The sequence below is a fragment of the Phasianus colchicus genome, chromosome 1 (genome assembly GCF_987193195.1).
Source record: "Phasianus colchicus chromosome 1, bPhaCol1.hap1.1, whole genome shotgun sequence".
Lineage (NCBI taxonomy): Eukaryota > Metazoa > Chordata > Aves > Galliformes > Phasianidae > Phasianus > Phasianus colchicus.
Genome location: NC_143436.1, coordinates 67,536,550 through 67,550,223, shown reverse-complemented (window position 1 = coordinate 67,550,223; position 13,674 = coordinate 67,536,550). Strand labels below are relative to the sequence as shown.

The 13,674-nt window shown below is 37.3% G+C and overlaps 1 protein-coding gene across 16 annotated transcripts in view; it reads right to left on the bottom strand.

Moving 5' to 3' along the window:
- The window catches only part of C2CD5 (C2 calcium dependent domain containing 5), a 69,150-nt gene that overhangs the window by 34,294 nt on the left and 21,182 nt on the right, over positions 1–13,674 (bottom strand). For 15 of the 16 annotated variants that reach the window (XR_016469234.1, XM_090146340.1, XM_090146281.1 and 12 more), the window contains one exon: positions 7,671–7,779. Coding sequence is in view for 15 of the 16 variants with exons in the window: in XM_090146340.1 (XP_090002466.1) it covers positions 7,671–7,779 (109 nt within the window). In the remaining variant the exon portion in view is untranslated. Of the gene's footprint in view, positions 1–5,871; positions 5,938–7,670; positions 7,780–13,674 lie in introns of all 16 variants that reach the window. The other variant, XM_090146351.1, reaches the window with a different exon arrangement.

Sequence of the window (13,674 nt, the reverse complement as noted above, 5' to 3'; positions counted from 1 at the left end):
TCCTAACCTCAAACAAATAATCCATGGAACACTTTAAACATTCAGATACCTGAAGATTAGCATCTCCTAAATCTTAGACTGACATAACAAAAAACCAAAGTATTTTGTACTGTTCACGGTGTGACCTACGTGAATTCAAATCTCTATATCTGAACAGAACATTTCAGATGAAAAAAATCAGTAACTGGAATTCTACCCTAAAAAAAGCCAAGCCTCCATTGTTCTGTACTTTGTTTACCAGTCACTCATTGCAAGCTGTGTGACTGATCTTCAAGACAAACAAGCAAGAATTACTTGGACAGATCACAGCATAATTAAACCTTTTCTTTACACATCGTCTTTGAGGAAGGAATTTCCCATACTGGTTCAAACAAATCTGCTGAATAATACTACCAGCATTAACTGCAGGGCTGTAAAGTTTAGACCCTGTAACTTTTCATTTTAATGTTAGATGAAGGTCTTATATGCTCAATACGTGCTGCAAAAGAGTATCATTTTTTTAATTTATTTATTTTTAAAACTGTCACACCATCAAACTGGCAGCAGTAATTGGGTCTATAGAAAAAGGAAATTATCACGTAATAAAACAAGCAAAAAAAAACCTCACATCAAATGATAACACATTTGATGACTAAAAATGATACTGGTGGTTCTGTATGTACATATTAAAAAATAAACTTAGAATTAAACTATTATTAAGATAACTCTTAAAAATAAAGGTTTAATCTTCACCATACTTCCCTAGCACTGTAAGTTTCAAAAATGCTATTCAGGCATAATAAAATGTTAAATACCGTAACTAAACTGTCTCTGGAAAATTAAGCGTGTCAAACCTAATTGCATCACTAGCTTTTAATTATCATCTCAATCAGTCATTCATTCTCTAACGCTGATGTTGTTACAGCCGTGCACAAGTTCCCCTAATAACAAATCAACTGGGACACTAAGTACCATACAGGAATGTTTTAATTGATCCTATTACAGTAACAGGGACAGTCTACTGCTTTGATGAGGTGCTAGCTAGTAAAGATACTTCTCATTTCAACTTCTACCTGTTGCTTTGTCATTTAGGCACTGTAAATGCAACTGATTTTAAAACGAGCAATCTTCAAAGGACATCTTGAAATGATGGGACTGTTGGTCAAAACTGGAGATACTCTGCTGTAAACAAAGCACATTTTTAAAAACCTCTCAGCGTCTATTTAATAACTAGTATCAAAAAAATGAACTATGGGTAGTTTTAAAGTCTTAAATGAGTCCAAATACCTGGAAACCTAAAGCATGCAAGAATGTTATTTTATCTAACACAGCCATTGAAAGAACCACACAGAACTTCAAAGAAAATAAGAGATTAATCTCTCAACAAACACAGATGTTCATAGACAAGCTACCACTTTCTGGCTGACTGCCATGCAGACAAATTTCCTCACTGCACAACTGCAGAAATAAGATGACATTATCTGGCAGAAATTCATGCTGCTTCTACATTTCCTATTCATTGTTTACACTCCTCATGCTTTGTCTGTTACATACACACATCCACAGACCTTCCAAAGCCTGTACTCATATACACGTATACTTGTATACGTGTTTCTGTTTTTGCAAGACACACTACCAGAAGAACCCTCTCTAAACTTCTGGATCCAAGAAGTCTTTCCTACAGGACTTCAACAAGACTGCATGGAGACAAAACAACTCAAGAGTTACAAAAAACACTGAAAATATTTCTGCAGAAGATCAAAGACAGATTTCACTGTCTAGCAGAGTTTAAACCACAAAGTGAATGAGAAAAAAAAAACTTGTTTTTTTCAGTGAGAAACATGGTGTACTGAAGAACTTAGTATTCAAACTAAGAAGGAAGAGAAGAGCTTTTGTGCCTAATTCAGCTCAGAAAATGAATCTTATCCATTAACATTTACCCACTGCAGTTCCTATTACCCTGCTAAGGTCAGTTAGAACTTGTATCATCTGCAAATTACACTGCCGTTTCCTAAAACTCTGTCAGCATTTTACAAATACATGCTTGTCTGTTGTTTTGTATAATTTCGGAAGGTGTCATTTCAACTAGCACCGTTCCAGTTTTCTTCTAATATACCTTGGACAAAGTAAGAAACCGTATAACTATGTCTTTCCAATCATAGAGTGGCACACCATAAGGCTGACCAAAACACAAAACATGAAGCAAAACCATGATATCAGGACAATCGTTTTAGTCAAACCTTGTGTTTTGAAATTAGGACAATTGATCTGCAACAACAACTTTCTTCAAGACCACGGTTCTCTCTCTCATGTACTACCAGTTCAAACTGCAGTGGTGTGATAAGCAATAGGTGCATTTGTACAGCAAAAAGTCTATGCTGACTCTCACATCATTAAGCAAATTTCAGAGAGATTTTACATCATCTAAAACTAACTAAGTAGCAGCACTTAGTGTTAGAGCAAAGATTTCTAAAACAAAGACTTTAAATGTAAAATCTGTTAATATATGAATCTCTAAGAGAATACCTGAATAGTCACTGACAATGATGAACCTTTGTTCAATTACAGACATCTGCTCAAAACTCACTAAGTGAAAAATCACACACACAGTTCCAAAGAAAATCATTTCCTTAATTTAAGAGTGCATCTGCTTCAAAAGAGAATATTCAAAAATCATTCACATTAATCATAAAAAATACTCCTCTGAAATAAACATTTCAGAGCCAAAAAGCAGAGTAAAATACTACTGAAAAATATAATAAGTTAATACACAAATTAATAAAGAACAAAAAGTTAAAGATTCATTCAGACAACATGTAGCTTTTGTTCATTCTCCCCCATTCAGAAAACCCCCTGACAACTGCTGTACCATTATTCTATCACACTGATGTGTTACAAGTCAATCTGGAAATTCAAGAAAAAGCTAGATGTCAACCTTAAAATTTATTTATTTATTTTAAAGATCTAAACTTTAGACTATAATGAAAACATTCTGACGTTTCCTATTGCATTTTTTTCAAGCACACCACATTACCACTCCAGATAGCAGTAAGAAGTAATTTGCACATTCACTGTATGTTTGTATTTCCATGCAAGAAAAGCATTCAGTTTCAGAATCAAAACACTTTCAAGCTTTCCTCCTGCCTTTTCTCATGTAAGAAACAAGCATTCTGGAGAATGTCACACTCCAATAACAAGTCAGAAATATCACACAAGGAGCTCAGAAGAGCCCTGGGAATTATATTAACAATCTTTTTTCCTTTCACGTTTCTAACTGCTGGAGCCAAAGAAGCACTATAGAGCAGCTCCCTGAAGCAGGAGGTTAAAAATGTAATTACTTGAGTACACTGGATACATGAAATGACTGTATGTGAAAGTGGTAACTACTGAACAAGTTTCTTTTACTTGCTTAGGAACCTTTCTTCTCCGTATTTAACCTTAAGGAAAAGCTACCAAAGATCCAGCCTGCTGGACCTAGGACTCCTTTCACACTTTTATACTTACAATACATCTTTAACATCCTTTTCCAGGATACCACAAATGTAATCCAGTAGTGTCCTCGTTTCCACAGATTTGTGCTCTTGCCCTTCTATATTTATACTGCAGATTCATCTTGACCATTGCTTATTCCTAACTTTGCAAGTGTGTAACAATTATGTCATTTAACTATACACAATTTGTAGTTTAAGAAGTTTATTTTCCCTTCATCAAATTCAAATCATTCCTTACTTCTACACTTGATTTTCCAGCATGCTCAAATCTCTGCATCTTTACATCAAATGTTGCTGTATCTCACACAATTAAACAACCTCCTGACCATCAGCAAAGAAAGGAAAGGAATTTCTTTCCATACCCTTATGAAGTCTGAACAGTTTCTAAAAGGAAAATAATTTTAGCCTACTTATGGTTGTGATTACATCCTTGCTAACAGGAATGTAATGTAAATGTACAGTACTGTTCTCCTTAACCTTTAAAAGCCTCTTCTCTCCTTCAAGCCAAGCAACAAGAGACTTGGCAAGAAACATCTAGAAGAGGGACATGAACAGAAATCTTAGATTTCTCAATAACAGCAGATTTACAGAACACCGTCATTATTTCAGTCTAAGACAGAGTTGAAGTGTATCATCTGAACTCTACTACAAAATCTACTATATTCCTTTGCTCTTGTTCAGCAGCATCCCTGGCAGTGAAAAACCAACAAATGTGAATATGACTCATTCAGTCTCTGACCAGTAACATAAATCAAGACCGTTTAGTAGGGAGCTGCTGACATGCATCAAGGCAACAGAAATACAGACAGTTCTGGCTCTCAGGGAAGTATTAACTCGAAAATTAGTGCTTGATTTAGGCTTCTCTACTCCAGAATTTCTGCATAACCAACACCTCTGGGTATAAATGCATATAACAGACTTATGTCTTCATTTTTCTGTCACCTCTAAACCATTTAGGCCACTGTTTTGAAATGAATTCATGACTAGCTGGTCTTTAGTTTTGTAGGCTTACATTACTGGATCACTTTCTAGCCTAGTTTAATGCAGTTTAGTGTCAGTACACAATGAATTTACTCCATTGTTCTAATAAAATTTCCATAGTAACACGAAACACCTTGAACCAGGCTACACTACACCAATAATAAATCTGGAAATTTCATAACATTATTTTCATATGAAAATTAAAATTCAAATTAAAAGATTCTATTTTATAACAAGAAAATAAAAATAAAACAGACAAAAAGCCATAAAACCTTCTAATTCTGACGTTCCAGGACATTTAATGTGGGAAGAAACAGGACAAAAAAATCAGTCAATGGTTTCACATGCTACCTGTAGTTGAACTATCTGTAAAATGAAAAACGTATATAGATAATTAAACTAAAGTTTGGAGCATGACTGTGTACAATTTTCAAAGACACAATACAGATGTGCAATGCAACAGTTCAGTAACAGGAAGGCAAGTTTGATTCTGGGGAAAAACAAACCCCTCAAAGTCACCTTTCTGCCTTTTTACTGTCAGTTTTAAAAACAGCAATGCTTGGCAGGCTTCACTGACTTGGATATTATGAGCATGGAAGTTACACCTCTGCTTCTTCTATACCATTTTATATTTCCAGAAGGAAGAAAGGGAATGTTTAAGAAAGGAGATTGTTTTTATTTCTCCCTCTAAGAGGCCAGTACTTTACACAGCTTTTATGTAAACTGCACCATAACTCTTCCATTTTCTCTGGAGCTGTATAAGGATGTTACACACTTTGATTCCTAAAACAGCATAAAAAGTAGAACACTGGGGCTTTTTCACATTAAGTTTTGAAGAGATTTAAAAGCTTAAATAATTCTGCTGTAAAACTTGCAAGATAATTCTATCTTACAATACAAGATTTATGAACCAGCACATTCTAGATAACATACTACCCTCCCTGAAGAGACCATCTTCTTTAATCTATTTTTCTTGCTTTCAGCATACTTTATATCAAATATTTAGAACAAACATATTCATTGATTTCCTGAAAGTAACAGAAGTACAGCCATTACTAGAGGAAGTGCAAGATCATGCAAAATAAAACAAAACAACAGAAAAAAATCACATTTGACATGATCCCAACTGTGTAAAATCAGAATCTATTCTCTTTACCTAGATTACTTGTTTTCTAGACGCAAGGCTTTTCAGATTAGTATAATATTAATCTTAGGAATACTATTTTATACTAAAACAATGTTTTGCAATTTTAAAGAAAGCCTTTAACAACATTAGAACAAGACATTGAGGCATGTCACCATTAAACAGATTTAAATTTGAAGCATTAACCTAATTAATATCCTACAGCATATCTAAGAACTTCACTGAGCTGCCATAATTTCTGTCAGCATATGTAGTACTGAATGACTAGTAAAATACCTGAATTGAAACTATTCCAGTCTAGCAGTTTGTATGATCTTGTGTTACCCATAATTCCGACAAAGGCTGAGTTCAAAACAGCAAATTAGTAGATCAGTTATAGGAGCAGAAAAGTGAAAAAAAAAAAACTACCAACAAGAACACAATTGACAACATCACTCCACAGGAACTGGAAAGACACAGACAGCAGAGTTAATAAGAGGCTGAAAGGGAAAAAAGGAGCATGCTATAGCAATCTAGCACTAGGCGCGATCAAAGTATACAATAAATAGCAATTATTGGTAATTGGTAAGTTCTCAAACAACCTCTTTTAGTCTTTTTTCTTCTACAATTTCCTGCATATTCACTTGCCAGCTTATGTAATTCAATTAATTTATAAGACTGACTCAAATGCTTTGTATGACCATCACCACATCAGAATTTGTTTCTGCTTCTTCACTCTCCCTCCCACTGGCACATCCTTTCATTCCCCTTTTTCAGTTTTCATTTTTTTGCAATATACTGAGTTTGAAGTATCATATACGTTACACACACTTGTCAGGAGCAATCCAAAAATCACAAAAAAAAAACCTTTAAGTTGCAAAAAGTCACTTAACTGTGCAAATGTGCGTCTCTATTTTACATTCTTCTTCTGCTTTCAGGTTTTTTTCATTTTGTCTTATCATAAAGTAAATTTCACATGTAAGTGTTCTGTATCATAAATGTACATGAAAAATCATATCTGTATCATATATGTTAAAATACAGATGCTTGAGACAAATTTGTATCAAAAAAGAACAAACAAATTATACATTGATATTAGTCTTAATATTCTCTCTACTTCATAAACAAAAGGTTAAAAATAGGGAAAAAAGAACAATATTCTGCACTCAGATGCTTTAAAAATTTCCTAAAGTAGTTTACTTGAATTCAAATCAAGTCTGGAATTTTATTTCATACTGTCAGTTTAATCCAGGAACAATCTTCCTGCTTCAAGAATTACCTGCCTTGAAGGAGAAAGATTTCTTGTTGTTTTTTTTTCTAATTTTTTTGAAAAAGATGCATTTTGCACAAACTTTATGTTCTATTACTCCTGGCCAGTGCATGCAAAATTACTACAGGTATTACTGTATTCTCTCATCTGCTTACATTTTAAGTGCACTCATTAACTCCAACTTTTTACAGAGCACTTCTACTTGTATCAGTTAATAACAAATCATAGTAACACCAAAAGTATTCAGAGTCACATAATGTTGATTTCAGAAACATGCAAAATACACGTTCCATTACTTGAGTTCCCAGGTAAATATTAGACAAAAAACACTAAAAAGTTGTTCTGCGTATGTTTTTAAGTAAAAATATAACACTCCAAAGGTTTTACCAACACAGATTAAAATCACATATTGAGCTAGAATGCAGAGATTAGTCCTTAAAGATTTCAAAGAGCTAAAAATTAGAAAACATTTATAAGTATATGTAAGTATTTCATCTGATTTTTGTTTGAAAGGAAAACTTGCCTCATGCTTTAATATTCAGAAGTAGCCAAAAATAAGTAGTCTCGATAATTCAAAGACAGTTCTTGGTGTGAAGTTAATGGATCCCACGTACTATTAGAATTTCACTAACTTGATGAGAGATTTCTCACTGAAGACAAACCCTCTGAATGCCTACTACTTTTCAAGCTTCAATTATTGCTCTTAATCTACACTGTTAGAATATATTTGTATTAATAAAAATACTACTAACTCATAACATTTTAAGGATTAGAAGTACGTGGTCATCACGATAGAACTTAGGAGAGATGTATTGTGTCAACGTACCAGGATTGTGAATGCGATCCAAGAGCTTCACAGAACGGGCACTAACAACACCACCAACGTGGACAAGGAAGCCTGGTGGAAAGGCCGTCAAGGTAAAAAATGGAAATTCCTGTCACGATTAAAAACAAACATCAAATGACTGTTCATTGACTACTGCTAATTGCCACTAAACATGCAGTGAACTGATCATTGCCCTGAAATACAAATAAAGCAGTTACAGAGGGCCAAGCGTATTCTTCAGGCTTACTAGGCACTATGTAACCATACATCTTCACATACCAACAGTATAAGAAAAGCAGAGTTATTGTAAAAATGTAAAAATACTTTTCCCCCATAGAGTTGCATCCTAACACAGTATTAATTAGTAAACAAAGCTTAACACGTTTGAGTTAGCATAGCTTTTATCGGTCTGCCTTTAAGACGGCAGCTAAACAACACAAGTTTGTTAACTGATAAAAAATAACGGATTATTTTTCTCCATTTTCTAGGGCTTACTGTTATAACTGAATGCAGTTCAATCCTAAAGCACACGGTAATGCTAACTGCAGTTTTGTAAGAACAGTGAATGTCGTAGTACAGGAGGACACATTTACAAATATATTAGCAGATTGCTCTGCAAGTGCCAAAAGCTCTGAAGATAAGTTGTAAATGTTCATCTTTTGGAATAAAGCTTAAGTCTTCTATGAAATACATAGTTCTTAAACCAAGGAAATTCATTTCCAATTTCATTTGTTTAAATGAGTTTTACAAATTCATCCCTGAAATCAGCAATTAATAAGTTTTAGCAACAGTTTGAAAATGTTAATACAAGAGGTCATTAAGAGATAATAGCAATTTTTCATTACATACGTGACAAAAAACTTCATATTCAAATGTGGTGAACCCAAAAATGGGAAGATTTTCTACAGTATTACACACTCTATAGCACAATTTATGGGGGGAAAGGTGACAGGTTAGTGTTCAGCAATTCTCAACGGAGAGGCAAAAATACAAAGAAAGATCATGCAATCGTAGTTTGTGTAGTGATGACTGGTTAAATGGATAAAATAAATAGCGTAACTGTATATGAGAGAAAGTACAGTACAGGTTCCTTTCTCACATACTTAAAGCACTTACAACAGTACAGTGCAGCTGAGCTTCCACCTAAACATGCTGCCAATTAAATGAGGATCGTGGTTCTTCCAGCAATACATGGCATGAAAAGCCCTTTTGAACAAAAGTCCAAGGCAACTTTTAAAATGACCACTTCAGGATTACTACAAACCATGTGAAGTACTAGAACTCTAACAATTCTTAAGAAGTCCTGCAAACTACATTTTTTCTGCATTTTCACTTCTTTTACAGAATGTTAAAACTGCAGCAAATTTTGTCATCAATAATAACAATATTGATTACCACAAGCAAAAACAAACAAACAAAAAAAATCCCACAAAACAAATTGCTGTTTTTGTGTTTCATGAAGTGACTAAAAAGTAGGATGACTTCACGACAGGAATCTGCGAAACTGCCTGGCTGATCTGTATTCAGGAGCGCCAATGGATCTCTACAGATGACTAGAGAAAAGATTCCCCTGGTAGGTTTCACCAGACCTTGAAGTGCTCTGCAGGTTATCAGAGCAGTCAAAGACCCTGACCCCAACACAATGTACTTCTTTCCTGTACAGTTTTAAGCCAAAAAAGTGCAAACCCCAGGACAGCTTCATCAACGGTTCAGTGATTCACAACAGTGACAATATTTTTTCTCCTGTGTAATTCCATCACAACTGTTATGTGTAACTTAAAAATATACAAAATATATACATATACAGCAAACATACATTTGCTGTGTCCCCTGAATGGTTATCCTGCATTAGTAATGTTAAAAATTAATAACTAGCTTTCTTAAAATAGTAGAAACTGAACTGAAAGTTCAGTGCATGCTATCTGTAATGAAATATACATATATTCACTCTTAGGCTATACTTAGTATACGTAGTGAACAAAGGAAATGTTTTCACTCTGTGCTCTAAAGTACAAGGAAATCAAATGCTTATTAATCTAATAATCTAATGTATTCAGAAGCTACTTTATACATTTTTGTAAGGCTTCACACTGCAAGTAATTTTAACGTGTTCAGACACCCAGTCTGCTTAGTTTACAAACTAAGCATAAATAACAGCATCATTTTGTCTCAAACAATACACTCAGATGTAATACGCTAAAATTAGGTCTATGACCTCTCAATTAATTTCACACACAAACAACTCTAAAGAACTCACTGAAATACTCAAACATGTTCTTACTCCCTTAACAATGTGTCTCGCTCCTTCTGATGCACACAGAAGGCCGTCACTTATTACAACAGCCTTTTGTTTCTATTTTTCCCAAGCTCTCAGAAGGGTTTATTTATTATCGTATTAGTCAATATACCACAAGACCCAGTCCCAACTACATGTGGTGATCTGTAATACTTCAAGAAGTTGAAAGCCATTCTTGTTACATAGAAAACAGATTTCCTTCGAACTAGATGCTATAGTTGTGTATTATAAATTTCCTCCATTACTGTACTTCGCAATGGACCTTTAAAATAAGGTTGCACGAACACAAAATCACAGAATCACAGAATCACAGAATTGCCAGGGTTGGAAGGGACCTCAAGGATCATGAATCTCCAACCCCCCTGCCACATGCAGGGCCACCACCATTCCACCTAATGCTAGACCAGACTGCCCAGGGCCCCATCCAATCTGGCTTTGAACACCTCCAGGGACGGGGCATCCACAACCTCCCTGGGCAGCCTGTTCCAGTACCTCACCACTCTCTCCGTAAAGAATTTCCCCCTGACATCCAACCTAAATCTCCCTTCCCTCAGCTTAAAACCATTTCCCCTTGTCCTGCTGTCACTCACCCTTTCAAAGAGTTGATTCCCCTCCTCTTTGTAGGCTCCCTTTATGTACTGAAAGGCTGCAATGAGGTCACCCCGCAGCCTTCTTTTCTCCAGGCTGAACAAGCCCAGCTCCTTCAGCCTGTCCTCATAGGGGAGGTGCTCCAGTCCCCTGATCATCTTTGTGGCCCTCCTCTGGACCCTCTCCAACAGCTCCCTGTCTTTCTTGTACTGGGGGCTCCAGACCTGGACGCAGTATTCCAGATGGGGCCTCACAAGAGCAGAGTAGAGGGGAACAATCACCTCTCTGTCCCTGCTGGCCACCCCTCTTCTGATGGAGCCCAGGATCCCATTTGCCTTACGAGCTGCAAGGGCACACTGCTGGCTCATGTTAAGTTTTTCGTCTACCAAGACCCCCAGGTCCTTCTCCACAGGGCTGCTCTCAAGGACCTCTCCTTCCAGTCTGTAGGGATGCCTGGGATTCCTCCGGCCCAAGTGCAAAACTCTGCACTTTGCAGTGTTGAACCTCATCAGGTTCACCCGGGCCCACCTTTCTAGCCTCTCGAGGTCCCTCTGAATGGCATCCCGTCCTTCAACTGTGTCAACCACACCACTCAGCTTGGTGTCGTCAGCAAACTTGCTGAGGGTGCACTCAATTCCGTCATCAATGTCATTGATAAAGATGTTAAAGAGCACCGGTCCCAAGACAGACCCCTGGGGGACGCCGCTCGTTACCAGCCTCCACCTGGACATAGAGCCATTGATGATCACCCTCTGTCTGCGGCCTTTCAACCAGTTTCTTATCCATCGAGTGGTCCACCCATCAAATCCACATCCCTCCAGTTTGGAGATAAGGATGTGGTGGGGGACCATGTCAAAGGCCTTGCTCAAGTCCAGGTAAATGACATCGGTCGCCTTTCCCCTGTCCACCGATGCCGTCACTCCATCATAAAAGGCCACCAGATTGGTCAAGCATGACCTTCCTCTGGTGAAGCCGTGCTGGCTGTCACGGATCACACGCCCTTTCCTCATGTGATCAAGCATGTCATCCAGGATGATCTGTTCCATGATCTTCCCAGGCACAGAGGTGAGACTCACCGGCCTGTAGTTCCCAGGGTCCTCCTTGCTCCCTTTCTTGTAAATGGGAGTGACGTGACCCTTCCTCCAGTCATCCGGGACCACACCAGACAGCCACGACTTCTCAAATATGATGGAGAGCGGCTCGGCAACCACCTCAGCCAGCTCCTTCAGAACCCTGGGATGCATGCCATCCGGCCCCATAGACTTGTACACATTCAGTCTCATGAGGCGGTCTCGGACCTGCTCTGTCCTCACAGCAGGGGGGGATTTACCACCCCAGTCCCCACCCAGAGGTGTAGGGATGCAGGGCTCAGGGACGGAAGGAGTACTGGAGTCCTGGCTGCCAGTGAAGACCGAGGCAAAGAACTCATTCAGTACCTCGGCCTTCTCTTCGTCCGTTGAAACCAGTTCTCCTTTTACGTTTACCAAAGGAGGTACACTCGCTTTGGCCTGTCTCTTCTGACTAATGTACCTATAGAAAGTCTTCCTGTGGTTTTTCACGTCCCTCGCCAAGTTCAGTTCCACCTGCGCCTTGGAAAATCTTCCCGTCTGTGTGAAGACATGATGAAGACTTAATTTTCCAAGCTACAAATGAAGACAGCTAATTATTTTTTACCAATACTAAATGGTAAATTGGGTGCTGGACTCAGTGATCCTTGTGGGACTCTTCAAATTCAGCATATTTTATGATTCTAATTCATCACATCATTTCTCAGTTATTGATTGCATGGACTCTCAAAAAAGTACATAATTGATTTAATTCTTGCAACTACATAGAAATTTTATAGCCAGCATTTGGAGAAAGCTTGATGAGGCTACAAGAAAGTCACTGCCATGTTTAATACAGCGCTTTAAAATGCTTGCGTGTATACATACATGTATTGCTAGTATTCAAACTACATTTTACATACATTACACATAAAATAATGAAAAAGCACATGGAACAAGGCTACACACACACATATACTGTGGTGCTAGTGCCAGGGAAGCAGTTCTCAGCTTTCTATCCAGCCATTCCCTTATTCCTACCATGGTGCCACTCCCTCAGGTATTGCCTGTGATGCTGACACATTCATGGAGCTTTTGGCATTGAGCCAGAGCAGAGATGTCATCCATACCAAAATACTGTTTACATCCTGTTTGAGTTACCTTATTCTAGACACGTTTGCTGTTCACTAACAAGAAATCTACTACAAGCTTAATTTTCTCTTTAGCGTATCAACTTCGCACCAGCTGGCCAAATAATCTCATAACTTATTTTAAATGAACTGAGGGATGACCTGGATAGGAGTAAGAAGTCGCTGGAAAGAAAAGTTGCTGAAGTCAGCAGTGCAGCCAAAAAAATGAGAGAGAGAACTGTGTGTAACACAACAGTGATCCAGCAGTGCTCTTCACATATGAGTATCAATGGATCTCTGTTTTGTAACAGCAGCTATAAAGGTCTCTCAAGCACCTGCAGAATGCAAATACGGAGGACTAGCAACATTTGTCCAAGTTGAGTTTGAAAGAGAGATGAATTACAATCAAGAGCAGTGCTTGACTGCATGTGTAAAAACAGGCTAATTTTTGCCTACTGACAGAGGCAGTACACATTTCTAGGCAGAAGTACATAGAAAGATAGCTGTGTCATACAGTTAACACCTGCGATCAAGAGGGATCCTGTGAACTGCTAAAAATATATTAAACAACACATGTACACATTTTCCATGGCTGGTGTACTTTCCCAGGAAAAAAAAGTTACAGTTAAAATAATTCTTCTAACAAAATCACTTCTGATTTCCAATTCAGTTTATTCAGTAACAGACTAACACGTATTTGATTAAAAAAGCTGACAAGACATCCAGTTAAATGAACTGCTTATAACATGCCCTAATACTACCCATATGCTCAAATAATCATAGCTAAGATTCAAATGAGCTTACAATACTTTCAACACATGTGGCAATATAAGACACACATCAATTTTACTCTTTGCTCAAGTGCTACCCTAAATAATCCACAAAAGTAACTACAATGCACTGTGTACATGTGGAACAGTTAAACAGACAAAAAGTTCTTCTGA